General features: G+C 43.9%; 1 protein-coding gene and 1 long non-coding RNA gene across 2 annotated transcripts in view; one reads left to right on the forward strand and one right to left on the reverse strand.

Moving 5' to 3' along the window:
• Positions 1 to 14,906, forward strand: part of LOC142829158 (uncharacterized) — a 32,042-nt gene extending 17,136 nt beyond the window's left edge. Inside the window, exon 3 of the long non-coding RNA XR_012903512.1 lies at positions 14,000 to 14,906. This is a non-coding gene — a long non-coding RNA (uncharacterized LOC142829158). The remainder of the gene's footprint in view (positions 1 to 13,999) is intronic.
• ABTB2 (ankyrin repeat and BTB domain containing 2) overlaps positions 1 to 22,769 on the reverse strand; it is a 205,098-nt gene that overhangs the window by 54,555 nt on the left and 127,774 nt on the right. The window contains exons 2-3 of the mRNA XM_006124451.4: positions 15,905 to 16,051; positions 12,320 to 12,533 (exon numbers count right to left, since the gene is read on the reverse strand). Of these exons, the coding sequence (XP_006124513.2) occupies positions 12,320 to 12,533; positions 15,905 to 16,051 (361 nt within the window). The remainder of the gene's footprint in view (positions 1 to 12,319; positions 12,534 to 15,904; positions 16,052 to 22,769) is intronic.

Raw genomic sequence — 22,769 nt, forward strand, 5'->3', positions numbered from 1 at the left:
ATTGGAGTAAATTACAGACCTCAAGTTGCAGAACTTGCCTGTTTCCTGAGGAAAGAGACAGTCAGTGCTTAAACAATGTCAGTACTAAATAAAGGATACTGTTTGAGTCTGTGGACAAGTGCTCCTCAGTAATAGTGGCTAGCAGGTTGCTTTGGCTTCCTTTCATTGTTAACAACATCTTCGTAACAAAGAAGGAAGCTGAGCTGTTCTGAAGACCGAACATGACTTGGTATATTTTATGACAATAGCCACCGCCACCTTGCTCTTTGGCCTTAGAGAGATTAGAAACTAAACTCCCACTGGGGTAATCCTAGATTTTCTAAGCAATCTTTTCTAAAGGAGGCCCCAGCAATTTGTGCTGCACAGTTCCTTATCCATGACTGTGTGTCTCTGTGACCTGACAGTGGATTATTAAACCAAAATATACTGTTTTCATCAAATGCTTACTGTAAGTGCCAGGCTGACTGTTTAAAAGGGCTCAGAGGGGTAGCTGTCTTAGTCTGTAACTTAAAAAATAACAAAGTAGTCCTGTGGTACCTTAGAGACTAACAAAAATGTATAGTATCATGAGCTTTCATTGGGTAAAATACACTTCACAACCCCCAGCTCATTATCTGATGAAGTGGTTGTTTAAAAGTTGTTTAAAAAAGGATATCTGTTCTGCAAGACAAATCCCACCCAAAGGAGTTACATGTCTGGGCAGATTCAAATCTCTTGTTTGTGGATTACTCTCTGGGCAGAAACCACAGTCTGTTGATTCAATATAGTGTAATCTAACATATTTGCTGAAAGGGAATAGAAAATGAGCCACATTCTGCACTCAGTCCCCACTAGTGTAAGTTTGTAGCCATATCACTAAAATTAGAGGAGTTGTTTGGCTGCACATTAATTACAGCTGGATGTGATCCAGTGGTAGCTTTGCAACTCTAGAGTCTCTCTTAGATGCTCCCTATCTATAGTAGGAGGCATAGCTTAGTGGTTAGAGGTCAGGACAGAGGTGTCATGATTATGAGGTAGAAAAATAGTCTGGTGTAGCTGAAACAAAATACAGGACTATGTAGCACTTCCTCAGATCAAATAGTGGAAGAAAATAGTCACAGCCATATATACCAAAGGATACAATTTAAAAAAAATGAACACATATGAAAAGGACAAATCACATTTCAGAACAGAAGGGGGATGCAAGGGGGGGGATGCAAGGGGGGCTGTTTCCCCCACTGTGCCTCTGCCTCCCCGGAGACGGTGCTGGGGGGAAACCAGATTTTAAATCGGTTCCCCCCAGCACCGGCTCCTGCTCCCCTCCCCCACTTGCTGTCTCCAAAGCAACTTGTCAAGGGGGGAAAGCAACTTGTCGAGTAGTGACTTGACTACCCGATAAACCTAGGCTTCTTGGGTAGTCGACTAGTCACTTACACCCCCCCCCCCCATAACCATGCCTCCCATCATACAAATGAACAGCTAAGCTTGTAAAAAACTCTCCCCCTTAAATTATAAAAAAATATCTATCAGTTTCTGGAACTTGAATGAAACCAACTTTCTGAAAGTCCTATGCATTTCTCGATAGCAGATTACCAGAAGTTGACATATGGAAGCTCTTTTTTACAATATTGTATATTTATTGCTCATATTCAAGTAGTTCCACATGCTTAAAAAATACATAGCTACAGCTAATCCTGAGGTGAGACTAGATTTGGACATAAATCAAAATAAGGCTTAAATCAAGATGCGGTTTTCCCATAAGAATGAGAAAGACTGAACTTCAGAGTGAACTATGGGATGACATTCCCATAAATCAAAGTGAAACAATAGCCAGTTTTTCAAGTGCTTAATGGAGCCGGTCTAGAGAAAACAGAAAGGTCTCCAGCCTCTTCAAAAAAAGACAATTCAGAATATAATTTTATTGCTGGTAGTCCTAGAGCTGAAAGTATCAAATCGTGTTCTACATGGGGCTCAGTGAGCAACAAGACAGGGTTGTAAAAAAGAATTTGGACATTTTTAACCTGCATTAGGGAAGACTGTTCCAAAGAAATCTGACAGACAGCTTGTGATTCTGCTATTGCAGTACATAACTCTTCATGATCCCAGTGTTAGGGTTGCCAAACCTCTAGGAATTAAAGATTACTCTTTAATTAAAGATTGTGTTATGTTACGAAATCTCCAGGAATACAGAAAACTGGCAACCAAATCCAGAGTGCTTCTGTAAAAGTACTGGTACGGAAGCCAGGTCTATAAACTTGTATCAATATAACTGCTTTGCTCAGAGGTGTGAAAATTAAATCCACCACTGAATGACAATGTCAACGGCAGGCCTTTTCCTTTTCCACTGCTGTTTTTTGTGGAGATGGATTAACTATGGCAATGGAAGAAGCTCTCATGTCAATGTAGTAGTGTTTTCACAGACATGCTGCAACTGCATCATTGCAGTGCTGTACGTGAAGACCTAACCCGAGGAAGGAAAAATGCATTATGACAGAACTGAGAACTAAGGATCTGATAGTACACACATTTAAATGGTTAACCAAAGATCCTAGTCTCATTGGTTAACCTTCATCCAGAGGCGGCAGCACGTGTGGGGGTAGCAAGCAGCTCTGCTGGAGCCTCCTTCCCACCTATCCCGTGTGTAAAGGTGTGTCCATTGAAAATTTCAGTGGTTACATGTTTACCAAAAAACCAGCATTTTAACATCTCTACTATGAAGTTGGAAGCACCCACCTGAGGAATAGGTTTCTCCTGAAAAAGCCTCTTACTATCATAATAGTTACCGACACTTCTCATGGGCATTGAAAATGCATCCCCCCCCAAAAAACAAACAAACAATGGCCAGAGCAGTAAGCTCAGAAATGTCACCCCAACAACTGTCATTAAGTTAGAGGAGTGTTCTCTAGTGGCTACTCCTGGGCTCGCTCTCTGGTTCTGCCAGTGGATTGCCATGCAACAATGGCAAGTGACAGGATCCCTTTGAGGCAAGCTACATTAATAAGCGAGGACGTTCAATGAACAATATCGATTCATAGATTTTTTTAAGGCTGCAAGGGACCGCTATCACCACCCTATCTGACCTGCATAACAGGCCGTGAAACTTCACCTTCATCAAGCCTAAAACATAAATATTTAAAATGCAGTGGCACTCTTATTGTCTAGATCAGTGATCTGCGGAGGCCTGGTGGTCTGTGACGGTACTGCAGGGGGTCCGTGGAAAGTTTAAAAATAAGGATCAGGCCCACCACTTACTTTTCTTTTTTTTTCCCTCCCCCAGGAAGGGGGCGGGGGGAAGAGTCCATGAAATTTTAATAGATTGTAAAGAGGTCCATATGCCCAAAAAGGTTGGGAATGACTGGGCTAGATGTCTACACAAGGAATAGCACATCTGCCTCCCAACCAAGAGATTGAGAGGCTTACTTGACATTATCCCTAAACACTTCACCCCCTTACTTCATCCTGAGGTGAAAGGGGTATGCGTAAGGAAAGGAGTATTTTTAATTTTTTTGATTTCACAAAGCAAAACGAGAAGATTTTCCAGGTGGGAATCCTAAGACAGCAGCCATGCTGGAACACTGTATCATGTTCTGTACAATGCTAGATGCTTCACAGGATGGTGTAAGTTCCTCATTAAACACTTCAACATGCAATGCTAACCAGTGGGGGAAGACTTCTTTCTTTAGCTAGCGCAGGTTAGCAATAGTAGTACAGGTTAGCAACAATAGTAAGGATGTTTACTACTGGGAACACTAGGCGTCTCCCAGGGTTGCTGGCCAGCCTCTGAAGTCTATACCATTGCATCTTCGTCACTATTGTTACCTGTGCTAGCCAGATAAAAGACAGACAAATTGTACATGGGCTGACCACCACGTTTGAGCAAACATCACTTTCAGGGGCACCTGGGCTGCGATTCAGTTGTGGATCTGGACTTAATGACTCAGGCCCATCTCTGGTTTCTCTCCCAGCCAGTGAAACTTTGACTCCTGCATTATAAATGTCCAATTCTCTATTTAGTAACAAATGAAGCCATTTGTCTCAATATTTAAGCAACGTTTAACCCCAAGAGCAGCTAGTGCCATAGAATGTCAATGCCTTTCTTATGAGTTCTGAGTGCATCAGCATTGCTACATTCCTCATGCTTCCAGCTTCTCCACTGAGACACGTTACAGGGCAGGCATTGCTGGACATACTTCATACAGCAGAAGGTACAGAAGGAAAAACAGCTAGTCCTAACCGGTCATCCTTTCTTCTGCTGTCTGGCAAACCACAGTGTCTATTGAAAGGCAACAGACTATGGCAATAACATCTATACATTTCCCCAGCTTGGCCCTTTCAGCAATGGAAACTTGAATGCTGTTCATAGCCGTTAGTGCCAATGAGGTAACAGATGGGAGGGCTCCTCTCTTAAGTAGGAAATTCTTAGGTCATTTTTGAACCTGGTACATAGAGCAGCTGCCCAGCTGAAAGCAAAAGGAGCATCAGCCATTCTGAGGTGTTTCAGTGCCATGGGGGTGACGGGATTGTTTGATTGATAGTACCTAGGTTGGCAGTCACTTCACAGACATCCACTCTGAATGAACAGCAAAATCTGAGGTAAGTATTCTGAAGGCCTCCATTGGCCAGCAGTCAGAACCACAGTTTCTCTTGTTCCCATGGCCTGGCCCCTGTGTACACGTGGATGACTTTTTTCAGTGCTCACAGCTTTTCCAGCCCTAGAAACAGTCAGTTTCCATCAAGCTGGCAAGTCCTGAATTTTTACTGCTGGCTGAAAGAGGCCTTCTCCATCAGCTCTGGAACAAATCTTTTACTGAGAGATTCAAATGTGTGCAGAGATTGTGAGCTCTGCTGACACAGAGTGTTTTATACTCAAGACCATTCAGATTAAAATAACACTCTGCATGCAGCATGTAAAGCATGGCACATGCGCCACCTGGACAGTTCATAAACCTCTGACAATACTGGCTCCACTGACAGTGACAATAAGACAAGATTAGGATTTCTTTTTAAGTATTCCGTAGTACTTTACAAAGCAATGCTATCAAGAGGTGATCAGTGCAGAAATTTGGTATTTTGGTTTTATGATCTTAGAGTCCATCAGAGGATCTCAGAACCTTTTATGAAAGCGGGGAAGGTATCATATCACCTTTTTTCCAAATAGGAAAGCTGAAGCACAGTAAAAACGTACAAAGAGTCTTGTAGCACCTTATAGACTAACAGATGTATTGGAGCATAAGCTTTTGTGAGCAAAGACCCACTTTGTCAGATGCATCTGACGAAGTGGGTCTTTGCCCACAAAAGCTTATGCTCCAAAACATCTGTTAGTCTATAAGGTGCTACAAGACTCCTTGTCGCTTTTGCAGATCCAGACTAACACGGCTACCCCTCTGATACTTAGTAAAAATGTAAGAACACAAGAACAATCACACTGAGTCAGACCAATGGCCCATCTAATTGAGTACTTTGTTTTCTGAAGTGGCCAATGTCAGGTCCTCCAGAGGGAATGAAGAGAAGAGACAATCACTGAGTGATCCATCCCCTGTTGTCCATTCCCAGATTCTGGCAATCAAAGGCTATGGACACTCAGAGCCGTACGGACATCAGCAGTGGGAAACCACCTTCACAGGAGCATGGGGAGGGAGCGGTTTGTTCTTCACACTATGAAAATATGTTGCCTGCTGTGTAATCTTTGCGAAACCCAAGCCATATCAGTGCTCCAGGCATGCTCTTTTTTTTGCGGATGACTAAGGTAGAGGTGTTCTGCTGCGACACTCTGAGCTCTGATGCCCTCAGGCAGTCTGAGGTTTGTTGCTATGCAAAGAGGTTTACTCACATCTCAGATCCTTGCCTAGTGGAATAGTGAAAGAGATGCAGCCCTGTTAGTCTGGTCTAGATAGTGGGTTTGCCATATTTCACAGACACAGCTCTTTGCAGATTGCAAAACACTTCCCCAGGTGCCACCTTTAGCACAGTGAAGCTAACAGAGCAGCATGGGCAGAGCATGAGGCCAAGATGGGGTTCAGTCATGTAAAAAGCATGCTGTTTTCGACAGGGACAGTGTTCCAAGGCTTTTTACGTATTGATGCTTGCCTCCCTCCCACTCCCCCCGCCTCCCCACACACAACCTCTTCAGACAGGAATCTGAACACCACAGGGCCTCATCACCAGCCAATAAGCTTTCTAGGGTTTCAATGTACAAATATACACTGGAGCCCTAAATAGGAGGCTCCTATGTGTCTCTCACTGCCACTTGGCCCTCACTATCTCTACTCCTTTATTTATCACCACCACTTTTAGTCTTATCAGTCTGGCCCTAAAGGAGTTACCATGGACATGGAGGTGCGAATAGAGGTGGCCTAAGTGTGCAGGCCACTTGCATGGGGATTCTCACACACACATTGCACTTCCCCTTTATATGTGCATTCTCACAGTGCCTTACATGCACATAAAAGACAGAACTATGTAGCACTTTAAAGACTAACAAGATGGTTTATTAGGTGATGAGCTTTCGTGGGCCAGACCCACTTCCTCAGATCATATTCTGGAAGAGAATTGGCATGACCATATAAACCAAAGGAATACAATGAAAAAAGTGAACACATTATTAAACTGACAAATCAGATTTAGTACAGAAGGTGGGATAAGGGGGAGGGAGGGATGAATTGCACTCACCCTGGTGCCGAGTCTGCCCGTGACAGCAGCTCTGTCCTTTCCCAGCATTTTTTGGGCACCATTCTAAAAGCCTATACATGACAAATAGCCTAGTAGCACCTTAAAGGCTAACAAAACATGTAAATGGTATCATGAGCTTTCATGGGCAAAACCCACTTCCTCTTGCTCACAAAAGCTCATGATACCATCTACATGTTTTGTTAGTCTCTAAGGGTATGTCTACACTACCCTCCTAGTTCGAACTAGGAGGGTAATGTAGGCATACTGCACTTGCAAATGAAGCACGGGATTTGAATTTCCCGGGCTTCATTTGCATAAGCCAGGCGCCGCCATTTTTAAATCCCGGCTCGTTCGAACCCCGTGCCGCGCGGCTACACGCGGCACAGACTAGGTAGTTTGGACTAGGTTTCCTAGTCCGAACTACCGTTACTCATCGTGGAATAAGGAGTAACGGTAGTTCGGACTAGGAAGCCTAGTTCTAACTACCTAGTCTGTGCCACGTGTAGCCGCGCGGCACGGGTTTCGAACGAGCCGGGATTTAAAAATGGCAGCGCCCGGCTTATGCAAATGAAGCCCGGGAAATTCAAATCCCAGGCTTCATTTGCAAGTGCGGTATGCCTACATTACCCTCCTAGTTCGAACTAGGAGGGTAGTGTAGACATACCCTGAGGTGCTACCAGACTATTTGTAGTTTTCTAAGTTTTTCCAGTTACAGATGAACTAGGCTTCCCCTCTGAACCTATATATGACAGCAGCCATCAGGGATGGTTTTAGGACAGTGAATTTTATATTCCCTCAATGTCAGAGGGAATCATTAAAAAGTCCTTCCAACCCTGATTTTGCTTTGATTTTCACAGGATGCCCCTTCATAACTGACAAAGACCTCATCTGATAAAGCAAATGGCTAATAGGTTGTGAGCTTTGAGTGGGCAACAACAATTTCCACTGATGTAAATAGGAAGGTCCTCTGGGCTTCTCAAAATGAGGCCAGACTTTATAAGACTAGGTACCTGATGAAGTGGGTTTTATCCACCACAACTCATGACCTAATACATTTGTTAATCTTTAAGGTGCCACAGGACTGCTTGTTTTTACAGTTACAAATTAACATGCCTACCCCTCTGAAACTAGGCCTCTAACTCTAATAACCATCCTCCTCCTTGCTAAGTTTAGGGCTCTTTTAAAAAGACATAGATTTTATATAACAACCCAGGAACCACAGCACAAATAATTGCAAAGCACTTCACCATTATTGACCTGGTTTGACCAGAGTTGCAATACACATGAACAGCATATTTCAGAGAGACCATATGCACACAATAGAGCAATGCAGAGTTTGTAACCAATTTAGCATAGCTCAATAAAGAATAAAAGGGCTGGCTACACAGCTTTGCCAAGTTGGAGTAGGTGAATTAATGTCTTCATCTATCACGCTGCGCCCTGGCACACTCACATGTAACCTCGGCTGCCTTTTCTCTTCATTTGGAATGAATAAACAGACTCATGTACAAAGTGTCCCCAGCAACATTTACCCCACTAGCCATGTTAAATAACAGGGATTGGAATCAATGGGGTATAACACAACGTTTTGGCACAGATGCCAAGTGGGGTTGGAAGTTTGTCACTGTTGGTATACCTGGCTGTTTGTCTTACTACCTAGGTTCCATCAAAATCTGAAGCCATTTGCTCAGTCTGGTATTTTCAGGCTCATGTGTTTTGTTCCCCTAATGCCAAGCTTTTGATTTTTTTTTAAGTCTTGATTTGAAATAAGTGGTAGAAATATTCCAAAACTCTGTTGCAGCAGCATCTAGTATTGATTTAAAAATGAAATAGACTTATAGCTTCGCATTGAAATTTTGCTATTGCATTCTCTAACACAGCTCTGGGGTCACGGAAGGGATGTATTTATGGAGAGGAAGTGGGAAACTGGGACTGCATTCATGATTTAACTTATATCACCTACCTTCACTGGGTATATGTACTGCAGTGTAGATGAACTCTGTGTGAGCTTTTAACATTGGCAGGACAAATAATGTAGCCCATTTTTCAGTTATTACATTTGTATCCCCTTCCCTATTTTAACCATGTAACTTTTCCCCTTATCTAACTAGTCAAAACAATTTAAAATAAAATCTGCTGAATTCCTCTCTTATTTCCTCTGTTTACATCACAAGTTAGCATCCAGTTCTCTCCAGTTTGTTCTATTCCCACATTAGATCTTATTAAGGTTGTAGTTTCTTTTGGGGGAGGATTAGGCATCAGTACAGGAAGAATTATCATCCTATAATGTAGTAGCATGCTAATCAGACATATTGCGGTTGGTGCTGCACAAGGATATAGTAACAGTTTCTGCACAGATGAGCAAAGGAACCTTTGACGTAGGCTTGTGAGTGGTTTCAAGAGGGAACATCTTTCAGACTGAAATGTGCACTCTATGGTCTCTATCAGGGAAACTTTATAGTTGTCCTCTCTTTAGTTGCCATTTTTCTTAATCTAAAAAATAGTCACTCAGGCTGAAATTATAGCAGTAGCTGTTTGGATAAAGTTACCTGATATCATCCTCCCTCCCTACCCCTGGACTGTCCAGTTCTGCATTTTGTTCTGGAAACCTGAAGCTACAAAATGGTGTACCTTAACACCTCCCCTCATCTGCAATGGATACTGCTATGAGTCTGCTCGAAGCAGTTGCTCCCAGTGCCTGGGAAAAAAGCTGCAGCAGATTTAGAGGGACCACACCCACCACCAGGACCTGACCACTGGCACTGATACCACCATCAGGTCTGGAGAAGTGAGGCCTGGCCGGCAGCAATGACATCAACAGCAACACTCAGGTTGCAAAACTGGGGCCTAGCAGTGGCACCAGCCCAGAAGGTGATGGGAGGGGGGAATGCATGAAATGGGCTGATCCATATTCCCCATGGGTGGAAGGAAGAGAGAGAGTCATGAAGCCAATTTGTTCTGATTTATAAACTATTTTCCATGTCAGTGTTATTTAAGTGACATTTCACTAGCTTTCAAAATTACATTGGATGTTACATTTGTTATTTTTTTTATTTCTTAAGTTTGAAAGAAAAATTGTAAGTTAAATTAATGGGAATTTCTGACTTGACAGAAAATGCTTTTATCATTGCTACAGCAAGCATCGCTAGGTGGTGCTATTACACACCATCTTCCAAATTCTTAGCCTGCAAGCAAGTTTTGGACAGGCAGATGTGTAACGCATGGGAAGCTGTGCTATGTGGTTGTTAGTTTTGGATTATGCAAGATTGGATATAGAGACAGCTTTGGAAGAGAGGGAGCCGTGTGAACAGCTGGAGAATTTGCTCTCTGCCTTGGGGTATGATAAGAGTCCATTCTCAAAGCAGAGTTGCTCCCTGGGAACTAGGGATGTAAGCAAGTAATCGACTACCCAATAAGCAAAAGCTTATTGGGTAGTCAACTGGAGTATCAACTACTCGCTCCCTTCCCCCTTTTGCTGCCTCAGATAGACACAGCCGGGGGGGGGGGAGGGGAGAGAGGGATAGCCACTGCGAAGCCAGTGCTGGGGGGAGCTGGCTTGAAAGGCAGCAGCGGGGGGGGAGGGGGGGGAAGCAGCAGGGAGTTAGGGGAGGCTGCTGCAAAGCAGCCTCTGCCCACAGCTAGCCCTGGCTGCTGCAAACAGGGGCTGCTGGACTCAGAGAGAGCCAGGACTGAGCAGGTCCAGCTCGCGCTGGTCCGGGACACTGTGCCTCTGCATTTTAAATGTAATAAAAGCCTGGCTCGAGTCGGCTGCTGGAGCTACCCCCACTGTAGCTCTGCATAGTGGTCCTTATGGACTAGTCATGTAGTTAATACAAAATGTATCGACCTCACAATTAGTTAGATAACTGAAATTTAACATCCTCACTGGGAACCAATCCCTGGTTGGATCTAAAAAGAGGGACTGCCCTGCATGCAGTTTGACCTTCTCATCCCAGGACTTACACTTACAGTATATCAGTTTCCACATCACCAACCACTGGAGAGCTGACCTACAAGGCCCTGGTCATCTGCTGCCACTCAGCAATGTAAACTTTTGACAAAGTAGATTTTACCCATTAAAGCTTATGCCCAAATAAATCTGTAAGTCTTTAAGTGCCACAGAACTCCTCATTGTTTCAGCACCAGGGTGACTCTGGAGTCAGCAGAGGACATTGGTGTTGGAATAAGTGGCCACAGCAGTAATAAAGCCCTGGTATCATCCCTTTCTCTTGGCCTGATACGTGACCTGTGTTCTCCTTTGGAGAATGTGGCCACCCAGCATGGGATTTGGAATCTAACACCTTGCAAGCCTGAGATGCTCCTCAATGAGAGACTGCTCTCCAAGCAAAGGGGAATACCATGTGGCTGACTTTTGGCTAGGCTGACAAGGAATCACACAGCAGAAGCTCCACTAACTTGTCCTGGGTACAACTGGCCACAAACTGGAACACTTCTTCCTGGGACATTCAGAAATATAAATACATACAGGGCGTCTTCGCTGTAAGTCGCCCTGGTATACATCCGTTCCACACTAAAGTCATTGACACTTGTAGGAACAGATGCACTACAAGTCCTCCCGTTCCCCACCTCTTAAGTTGCACAAAAAAAAATGCAAATGGAAGTCAGCCATGGGAAAAAGATTCCCCATTTTAAGTTGTTCTGCTATAAGTCAAAGTTTCTTGGAACGTATCTTGGACTTATAGCGAGGACAGCCTGTACATACATACACATATACATACATATAGGAACAAAACAAAATTTCAAAATTACTTGTGAATGCCAATGTTTTGTTTTGCTGAAGAATCAGTGGAGCAGTTCATCTGGTGAACTGTCCCAAACTAGGGACGCTGGGAACCAGGAACACTGGAGCCCTACAAGCCCAGGCTGATCAACAGCCGCAAACCTAGAAACTGGGCTCCCTGATTTCCCATCGGCCTGCCAGATGGGGTGCTGAAGAACTGGGTGTGGTAAGCCAGCAGGAACCCAGGCAGGTTTTGAAACCTGGCTGCTGGGTAGGTCTGTGTTAGAAACTTGCATGGCTTCTGTCAGCATTTAGTCGAAAATCAATATGCGCTTACAAAACATTGCAATTTAGACAAATCAACCTTTTCCAACTGAAAAAAATATTCCATTGGAATACTTCCAACCAGCTCTAGCAGTGAGACTACCTGCAGAGTCAGGTACTACTTTGCATGAGGAAGAGTGGCCCTTTGTGTTTTTATTTGCGTACTGGCTTCTTGTGTAAGTTTCCCATGTACTAGACACGTAGCAACAACTGAAAAAAAGCCCCCAGAAAGGGTGGTCATAAATCCCTACACCAGGGTCTCCACTGCAATCAACTCTCCTATACCACAGTCATTCATCAGTGGTATTGAGAAGGTAACGTTTTCTTTGGTACGGTCTTTACTGTTTTAGGCAACCACATGCACTCCTGGCAAGGCCCCCAGACAAGCCTCGCTGGCAATATGCAGTATATGTCTTGCTCCGAAACGACTGTCTGAGAAAGAACTTTGTAAAACTGGCCAGGCTAAAGACACACGCTGGCTGGGGAGCAGGAACAACGGATGCCTGATAGATCACATCCTACAAAACCAACTGCCCATAAGACCAGAGCTGTTCTGCAAAAAGAGGCCTTACTCCTAACAGTTCCTTAACTGGGTAACTTCCTTACCTTTCATTATTCAGGATCATCCTTGGTGGATCCAGGTTGGGGTTCTCCATGGACTCCATCTGAGGACAGCGTAGGAAGTAGTAAAGGGTATGGAGGGCATCAGGGGACCAGGTGATGGGCTGCTGTTGCCTGGTTTGACGGCTAGGGCTCATGCCAGGACGGAAGGTATTATTCAAGCATTGCATGTGGTGCATTGCTCGTGATACCAAGTCACCTGCACAAACGGGAACAGGAGAATCATTTCTGAATGTTTGTCTAGACTCATATGCTCATTTTCTCAACTAAATAAATTCACTGGCAACCAAGAGATTCTTTCTTTGTGCATAATTATTATTTACCCACCAAGTCAATAGGCAGGTGCCAGAGCTGCTATTTTATAGTTAAAAGCAATGGAAATTTAATTTTGTTTTAAATTCCCAGATATTAGACAGACAATAGTGGAATTAAACTACTATTTACATTGTTAAACTTGTCGGTAATCAGATCAAAGTAATGGCTTTGCTATTTTAATGTGCTTTCTTTTTTATCTTTTCTTGTGAAGCCATATCTCTGGGCTTCTTGCCTGCCTGTGGCTAATAAAGAACACTGTGTATGATCCTAGATAAGTACTGGGTTGGGAAAACAATTTATGAAAGGGGACAGAGGCAGCATGCCATATCCCTTGCTTGTTTTGGTTCTCCCTCTGCACTGTATGTTATATGGCTAGATCAGTTCCCTGCATTGGAGCCATCTAATCCCATATAACTAGCCTTCAAGTCCCAACTGTCTGCCCAAGTTCTTATGACAGAGAAAGACGCTGTCCTAACTGAAAGTCCCTTCTTGTTGCTGTCTGCTTCTCTCATCTTCCTCACTGCTCTCTAGCTGCAGACTGCTTCCAAAGAGTGACAAAAGCCTCTTCCTTATTAAAGGGGCAGTCCTTATATTTGTCACACTGATTTTCACAGACATGTTGGAAGTCTCTCCCTGATCCTCATAAAGGTCTCAACCCATGGCGAAAGCATCCAGTGCCCCCTGAGCTCTTCAGTGCTCAGGGATTCTGAACCCTTGTCAACCTGTAAATGTTACAATTTACAGTAGTGGAATTCCCACAGCACTAGTCTGAATCAGTACTATAGGATTCTCTACATGCACAGGATCTATTTTTCCCTGGGACTCTCCTGTTGCTTTATGTTCTATAGTCCACTAAAATCCTCACAGGAAATGTTCCCCCATTGTGTTCTATGGGCACAATGCTGGGAAAGTATGGAATTTAAATAGCCACTAACATCAAGTTAGGCCTGAAATGGCACCTCGAGCGTAGCCACACAAACTGTGAATTCACACATCCCTCCCCACACCCCTTCCCCCCCGACTCCAAGTGCAGTTTTTAGGATTATGCTAAATCCACTTAGATCTCACAAAAAGACCGAGTTTACTAAAGTTTACTAAGATGCCTCCAGCTGAATGCTTTAAAGATGAATGCTTTAAAGATTGATATTACTCAGGCTAGGAGGGAAAACATAGGACTACTGTATGTCCAAGCATTATGCAATTATTACTGAGTCAGATCAATGGGGTGTTAAAACCTCATTTTGCAATGTGATGCTGAGCCACTCATTCATTGCATAGTAAATTCATTTTACAAGTAGACTCCAGAGAGGAGAAAAAAAACCTAATGTCTCTGCCTTTCCATTTCTGCAGCTCCTGAATCTTTCTCTAAGATCCAGAAATTCTTACAAGAATATGCATCTTCTAGCATCAGTGCTAACCTGGAATCCTGCATGAACAGAAAAGAAATGCATCTGGAATTCAAATTTTCAGCAAAGAATAACACCCCTCCCCCCCCCACGCCACCCTACTTCTCTGGAAACCTCTAAACCATATTTTAAAATCAGTAGGTGACTGGCTATATCAGGAGATCCATTCACTAGTAATGACTCAGCTGGCCAAGGCAGGGACTAGGAAAGAAGGAGAGGAAGCCACATTCAATCATGGACCCATGCTACAAATGCTCCCTTGTGTTCCAGCATAAATAGAGGTGTGTTGAAAGAATCTGAAAAACTTCAAATTAAGGCGAGTTGCAAAATAAATAGTGAAACCACAAGCTCTGGGCCTGGCTGGGCCCTGAAATCCATTAGCATTCAGATGATGGGGACTGGAACAATGGTGCCAGCAATGGAACCCAGGTCAGGAAAACAAAGTTTAGGCCCAAAATCTGGGATTTGTCAACAAAAGAAAAGATTTACCAAATTTCATATATCAGACACAGTCTCAGAATTTCTCCCCTCCCCCTTTTTCTATTTTCAATTAAAAACCAAAAATAAGCTTTCCTCTGATGTTATCTGCCACCCAAACATTACTAGTGCATGACTATTAGAAGGTGAATTAGAAGGGATACCGGGAAAGTAGGTAGATGGGGTGTCCCCAGCTGACCCTGGGCTCCACACATCCACTATTCGATTATTCAATTACCCAATACTTAACATCCTTAGCGCTCATGGTAGAGAGTTAGAGTGTGTTGGGAAGCTCAGGAATAAGGGCAGCGGGTTGGAGATGGCAGCCCAGGGAAGGGGTGATGTGGGGTGCAGGAATCAGGGCAGGGGAGTTTGTGGGGTTCAGAAATAAGGGCAGGGGATTGGGGATGGGCAGCTCAGGGCAGGGAGGATGTGGGGGATGCAGGAATTTGAGCAGGGAGCTGAGGGTGTGGGGGTGCTCAAAAGTAGGGAGGTTTGGGTGGCTCAGAAATAAGGGCAGGGGGTAGAGGATGGGGAGGTTCAGGGCAGGGGGCTGGAGAGGGAAGGAGTCAGTGCGAGGAGGCACGTTCACCATTTAGGGAGGGTGGTGGCAGAGGGGCTGGAGCCACATATACTGGGTCACCGCTGCTCTTCCTCTGACAATCAGGGAGCGAAGGGAAGTGCACAGCTCCTGTGGAGTCTCCTCTGCCACTCACTACACCGCAGCCCCCCTGGGCATCAGGAAACGAAAGGAAGGCACGCTAGCTGTGCACTCTCCACTCACTCCCTGATAGTCAGGGAAAGGGAAGAGCAGCAGAATGCTGGGTACACGTGGCTGCAAACACTCCCCTCCCTTCTCCCCAAAAGGGCACACAGGAGGGCAGAGTATAGGGATTGGGGCAGCCCCAGCTTTGGGGGAGGCACCTGTTGCTTAGCAAGGCAGTCCACAGGAGAGCCCCAAGAGCCCAGCTGGGAACAGCTGCAGCCGAGTGCCCCAGCCCACCAGCTTCTATTTGTCACAGTGCCGCACTAGGGTGCCCTCGCTTTCATCTCTGGATTTGGACCCCTTGTGGCCATGGGTACGCATGCATAGCATATCCTGCATGCCCCCTAATTGCACCTCTGCTGGCACTAAAGTCACTAAGACAAAGAATTAGATTCAGGAAGAGGGACATTTTAGGCATAATCTAAGGAAAAAAATCCTAATGGCATAATCTGATTTCCACAAGCAGCATCCTGAAACAATAAAATTGTATATAACATGGGACCAATGCAGTCCATGCTGAAGCCAATGACAAAACTGCCACTGACTTCAATAGCCGCAGGCCTCATAGCTTGTTTCAACAAATGATCAGTTACAGCTGAAACTCACTTAGTTCTGAGATGCTTCCAACACAAGTCGCCAAGAGAGACTGTTCCAAAGTTCGGAGCTCCAGCTGGGCATAAGCGTCAGCCCGTCCATCACTGCTTATGGAGCCATCATTGTAAGGGCTGAAGTAGGCAGGCAGAGACAGCACACCTGGGGAGAACAGAGAACCTGTTACAAATGAAATCACTGGGGTAGAGGAACAGTCCTCCACCCTAGCAGGGATGGATCTACTGAAAGAACAGTCTTCTGTTTGTAGTGGTGACTGGGGAACACAGTGCATGCTGCTCACTCAGCCACGGTGCTCAGAAGACCTTTGGAAGCAATTAGTGCTGTTGATTGGCAGAAGCAGAGCAGCTGGGCTCTGGGAAGCAAATGCGGATTGTTTGCAGCCTGTAAACGCTGGAAACAAAGAGTTTGTAAAATTATTTTACTGTAAAATTACAACAAAAGCTTTGGGGAGTCTAAAGGAGCCTTTAAAGATTATCTACTCAGTAGAACAAAATGAAACAAAAAACCCCACAGCAGCAATTTTCAGAGCTTAGATCAATGGACTCTAGCTTGCGTCACAGCCAAATGTAGTAGTGTAGACATTTGGGCTATGTCTACACTGCAGGATTTTTGCGCAAAAACCTGTGGAGCGTCCATACCTCAAGTGCACTTTTGTGCAAGTAAATCAACAGTAAAACGACTGAACAGAGCGCTTTTTGCAGTGTAGGTAAGCCTTCTTCTACGAGGCATAACTCCTTTTTGTGCTACAGTTCTTGCGCAAAAAGGCACGTGTGGATGCTCCACAGGGGTTTCTGGCACAAATAGAGCCTATCCAAAAAAGCACAGGCGCTCTGATGACCATTCTGCGAATGGCTATCAGAACTTTCTTGCACAAGCGCGTCCATGCAGTGTGGATGCTCTCTTGCGCAAAAGCGATGCGCTTTGAGGTATGAACGTGCTTTTGAGCAAGGTGCTTTTGAGTAAGAACTCTTCCGCAAAAGACTTCTTGCGCAAAAACCCTGCAGTGTAGGCGTAGCCTTGGAATTGGGCTCCAAAGCCCTCCCTCCTTGGTGGGTTTCAGAGTTCAGGCTCTCGGCTGAGTGTCTGCCGTGCTAATCGTAGCCCCTCCAGCGCAAGCCCAAGTCAGTTGGCCCAGGCTCACTGCCCTGGTCATTTATTTATTTGGCTGTGTAGACATACCCTAAAACAGTATATGCCAAAATGTGGGTGAGTGCCTACAGGGTGATCTTACAGAGGTGTCGTCAGATTGCTGGATGCAACTACCTGATTTTTAGGATTGTTGAGCATAACAGCCAAGTCCAGCTGAGGTGAATGGAAACTGAAGATTCTCATCTCATCTCCTTTGGGCATCTGACAGCAGGCAGTTTTGAATGCACACATTTATATTTTTTACGTGAGAGAGAATTTGGGCATATAAGATTAATTTTGGGAGGTTGGAAACTGATTTTGAAAAAAAAAAACTGGCCCATAAAAGCATTTATTTGCATTTCTACAAATGACCTAAATAAAGGAAAACCTCTCTCTCTGTCTGTCTCTCTCTCTGTGTGTTTGCTAGGAATGTTTCTAAAAACATTTCACTTTCTTTACAAGAGCACTGATGTATGTAAAACAACTAGTTGGGTCAATAACGTAGTGATGATCAGAACACACAAACTCCTTTATCACTTCACAATTTTTCCTTGGTGTACAACAAAACAGAGCCAAATTGGGTGAGAGTTGGTAGGACTGGACACGAAGGGGATGGGTACTGTTTACAGACTGCCATAATGTCAGCTGGCATTGAGCGAGCTCACTCAGGCAGGTCAGTCACTGCACTGGAATCCAGATGTTCAGCAGCTGCTATAATTCTACTCCTTGGATCCATCACACAATTCCACCAATAACAATGAGGAGCCCTGTGGTGCCCTAAAGATTAAGAAATTAATCTGTTGGTCTTTAAGGTGCCACAGGGTTCCTCATTGTTTTTACCGACGCAGGCTAATACGGCTATCCTTCTGGAACTTCATCAATGTCTCTCATCCCGGACCTGCTGAATTCCTTGCTATTCCGGACCTGGGACCCCACATACTTCTCTGCCAATTTACCTTAATCTTGATCTGTGGCACCCTAAGCTATGCAGTCTTTTGTCCTGACCCATCTCTGCTAATGCTTTTCAGTCCTGACATGCAACACTCTTACTGTTCCAGTCCTAGGTGTGGAGAGTATGTCATTCTAAATCTGTAGCCACTTCCTAGGTCAGTCCCATGCCTCCCCACTAAGCAGGTAATTCCCAATTAACCTGCACCATGTTAGGAGATCTTTGTTGTTTTGTCTTGATATTTTCGTTTGAGATCTTTATGCAGAATTGATCTCTTCCTCCCCCTCCCATTCAGCAGGGTACATCCTCTTCCACATCCTGCTCAGTGGCACAGCCAGTGCTTGCATCAAGAACTTCCTGGCCATTCTGAGGATAAGGGAATGATTTATCCTGCTGTGTTTCTGCACTGTACATCACTGTTCGCTAATGCAGAAAACCCTGCCAATGGACTCTAATCTGAATAATTGGGAAGCTCAAGTTCTAAGAATTAATAGAAACAACATATGCAAACTGGGAGTACTCTCTCACTACACCGCAGCCCCCCTATACAGCATGAGTCCACTTCCTTTTTCTATATTAATCCTATGAAAGGACATTTTAAGGCATATGGATTGAATTTACAGCAGTGGGAAAAGGAAAATGGGCTGATTTGTTAAAAGTTTCAAATGGAGCACATAACTCTATGAAGGTGGAAACAGAAACTGGCAGTTACATTAATAAAACAGGCAGAGCAGAAAAAGCTTTTGGTGCAGATCCCCCTTTCCCCCCCTCCCACAATGGTTTCAACTGAAAGTTGGTTGATTTTAATTATAAATAAAGACTTTGTAAAATGATTGAAGCTGGGCAGGAAAATCAAGCACATTTTCCTCAGCTTTTCAGGTTATGGCTTGGCAGTTGTCATGGACAGATGGAACTAAAAATGATTAATTCACTAGGGAAAGTCCCTCATATCTGCCCGCAAAGGATGGTAGTATTATAGGGCAAAATATTTAGGGTCTAATTCTTTCACTTGCTGGGAGAGGGGTATGCTTGTTAAGTGGGAGATGAGAATGGAATTAAGACCCTGAGGTTTATCCACAGTCTACTGATATCTGTGCGGGTAATCCATTGATATAAATGAGTTTGCGATCAGGCCCTTAATACACAGCAATAGCACTTATAAAGTATGTTTCCTGTTAATTTAGCAGTGTGTTTGTTTTTCACCACTGGAGGGTACCGAGTGCCTGGCAGAACCGCGAGAATCATCCCAATTTCCCCTGTGATAGCCTCCACTTTCTTCAAGGTACCACAGCATAAAAGCCATCCCTCTGAAAGAGGGCTAGAGAGCTTCCTATGTAGCTCATCAGCACCCTTCCTTAACTGGTCAGAGTAACACATCTGTTAGTCTCCAAGGTCCCATAGGACTCCTTCTTGTTTGGCCAGAGTAACAGATTCCATTCCCTCAGGCAGCAACAGGTTTGCTAGCATCTGAAATACTTTTGGCCTGGGTGATGGAAGCAAAAGGCCAGAAGCCAACTTTAACACTTGCAATAAACAACTGCAGTTCCATTGACATGAATCTCCTCTAGCTGTTAGCCATATAGGCCTGTGGGACATACGTGAGCAATTCCGAATCTCCCCATTAGAGAGCAGTGCACACCTGTACCCTTCTTTCATAAGGGTCTTATTTTTCTCAATACTGTACACTCACTGCATTCTTCTTTGGAGCTGAATGGGTCCTGTATTGGTAAGACAGAGAACTTTTGCTCATGACTTTAAAGGAGACTAACAAGAGTTAGTGACTGGGTGACAAGAAAGCAACATTCACCACAGTTGATTTACATACAGCCTACTTTACTGAGCTATTCTGATGCTACTTCGATAGTTCCCTTCACTTCATGGTGGGTAGAGAAGTACTGTTAGTTCCACTTTGCAGATGAGGAACTGAGCCCTACATTGATATGTAGCCACACTGAGTCCCATTGGGGTTGGACTCTTGTAACTGGGAGCCAAATCTGATCCTGTATCTTTTAACCTACAAGAGTCATGGTTTTCATGATGGGTCGAGCCAACTGAACCACAACACGCTATTCTGACTGCAGACATCATAAATGTTCCATAGCACAGATAACACAGTCTCACCCAGAAATGGAATAATTTTCTGAAATGGTATTAATTTGCCAAAAAAGTAGAAACTTGGCCAGATGCATCCCGTTACTTCTCAGAGATAGCTAAATATTGTATTACACACTCTGAGATGGAGCTGCTGATGGTGATTCTGACATCACATACTTTTACCATGAATGGGTCAAATTGTGACCACGTTATTTACCCTACTTTTGCGTCGTGATTTTGTAAGGGCAGATGTGGAGCATATTCTAAGTGGTTAGAAAAGGCGTTTAGAGTGGGTCTGCCACTGAATGACTGACCAACCTTAAGGAATTTACATTGTCTCTCTGTGCCTCAGTTTTTCATCTATAAAATGGGGCTAATTATGTTTATAAAGGTTAGAGTAGTGCTATAACTCTTAATTGATGTTAGTAAAAATGTTTTGAGACGTGCAGATAAAAGTTACTTTGCATTTTATAGTAAGTGCAAATTGTTCTTACTGAATTTGTAGGGCCTATTTATAAATTTAGATTTGGCTTTATATATTTTTATTTATGGTTATATTGTTTTTATCAAAGCTAACAAAATTAGCAAAATAACTCAATTTTGTAATTTATTTCTGAACAAATATATATGAAATCTGGAAATAAAACTACAGCTGATATGAATTTCAAATGTATATTTTTCTCAAGAAACAACAACCCAAAACAATCTTTAATTACTACACTGCAATGATCCACCAACAGCAAAGTTTTTTGTTTTTTGAAAGAGAGAGTGTACATACACAGAGGTGAAGTCTTTCCACTGATTTCAGTGTAGGATGGATTAGGCACTAAAAACACAACAATTGAAGCAGCAGCCCTTTCCGAGACTACTCGGAGGCTGCACTATGTATAGCAACTCAAGTGAAAGCATCTGTACAGTTCTGTGATCAAGGCAAAGCTTAACAACAGTAATTAGCTTCTGATATTTCCCTAGTCTTTGAAACAGCAGCTGGGAGTAAAGCAAGGTTTATTCTACTTTACTTAATATACGAACCTGTTCAAGGACTTTTAAAAGGCAGTTGTTGGTTGGAGTTCCAAGCAGCAGCGTTTCAGAATGAAACTGTTCTGCCAGCCTCAAGGTTTTTAAATTGTTGTCTGTAAGCTGATGCTTTTTAAGAGCAACTGAAAAAATGCTTCTACAGTCTGAGTTGGGTCAAGGGAAAAAGAAAAATCATTCACACCATTCGGCATCTTGTTGCTCTTAGTGTTGCAATGGTGATGCTGCTATCGGTGGGTGGGCCACTTCCCGAGCAAGCTACCCAGGCAAAATGTTCAGAAACTCAGGAATCTGGTAGAAACTCAACAGTCGGGTCAGGTTTGTTGAAAGGTTTGAGAGCTCTGGGAGTGATCCTTGGGCTGAGTTCTGAGTGAACCTCGGATAATTTACAGTTTGGTATCAAAGTCACTTGGTAATTATGGTTTGGCATCAAAAGAAGGTGAATGAGTTGATTTCAACTGGATTTTATTTTGAGATTTCAGGCTAGAACAGCGATGGGCAACCAAGACTAGTGAGTGGCCCTCCGTCATCTCAGTGGCCAGCAAGATTGAAATCTGGTTGTGGACAATCAGGGTCTGTGGCCTATTGGGGTTCCACCTGAAGCCTGCGTGCCCCTTCTTTGCCCACTTTCCCCAAACCTGTCACATACTGGGGCACTGGAGTCCCGCACTTACCTACTCCCTGCCCTCTCCCATGCACCCCTTTCAGAGTGCCATGAATCGGCTGATCCTTGGTCTGATCCTGCTGCTACCCCTCCCTTCCAGAGCTTGAATGCTGTGAATCAGTCAATTCACAGCACTCTGACAGGGCTCGAAGGGAAAGGGAGGAGTGTGGGGCTCCAGTGCCCCAGTGCATGACAGGCATGAGGAGAAGGGTGTAGAGAGGGAGTGCATGAGCTGCAGGTGGAACCCCAATAGGCCACAGGCTGCCCATCACTAGGCTAGATGGATTAAAGCCCACATCCATGATATTTTAATCTTTACATTGTTGCACTCTCCAGATTGTTAGCATGTGACATTTATGGAGAAGGACTCTCCAATGGGAAGACTGTCACTATGTTTTTTGGACTTCCTAGCACTTTACCAACTGGTTTAATCTAGCTTGTCAGTTCTTTGAGATCTTCCACATGGTGACATGCTGTTCCAGTGAGAATGGTCTGAAAAGCAATGGAATTTCACCATCTGGAATTCCTTGTAGAAACTGCATAGGGCATTAACTCTATAATGTTAGAAAAGTGTGACAAGAGTCCAAAGAACATGGTTCAGAATATGTCTATTAGGTTACAGAACACAGATCTCCCTATCCCACAGGGCATACATTGGGGAGTATGCAGAAAAGAAGGGAGTTACGTGTTATTCTTTTAACTTTTTTCCCCCCCAGATAAAACCCATAAAATCACATTTGTCTTACAAATCGTTCTTCTGGGCTGAACAAAAATAACCTTTTTGGAACAAGGACTGTCTTTGTGTTCTGTCTGTACAATGCCTAGCACAGTGGGGTTCATGACTTCTAAAAACCACCATAACATCAGCAAACAAAACAAATACGAGACAAAGATCCATTTCAGGAAATTAAATCCAACAACAAATTTTTGACAGTTCTGGTAGAACTCACTAGATTCGGGCTCATATTCAGACATTTACCTATCCTTCA

This window comes from Pelodiscus sinensis, chromosome 4 (genome assembly GCF_049634645.1).
Source record: "Pelodiscus sinensis isolate JC-2024 chromosome 4, ASM4963464v1, whole genome shotgun sequence".
NCBI lineage: Eukaryota > Metazoa > Chordata > Testudines > Trionychidae > Pelodiscus > Pelodiscus sinensis.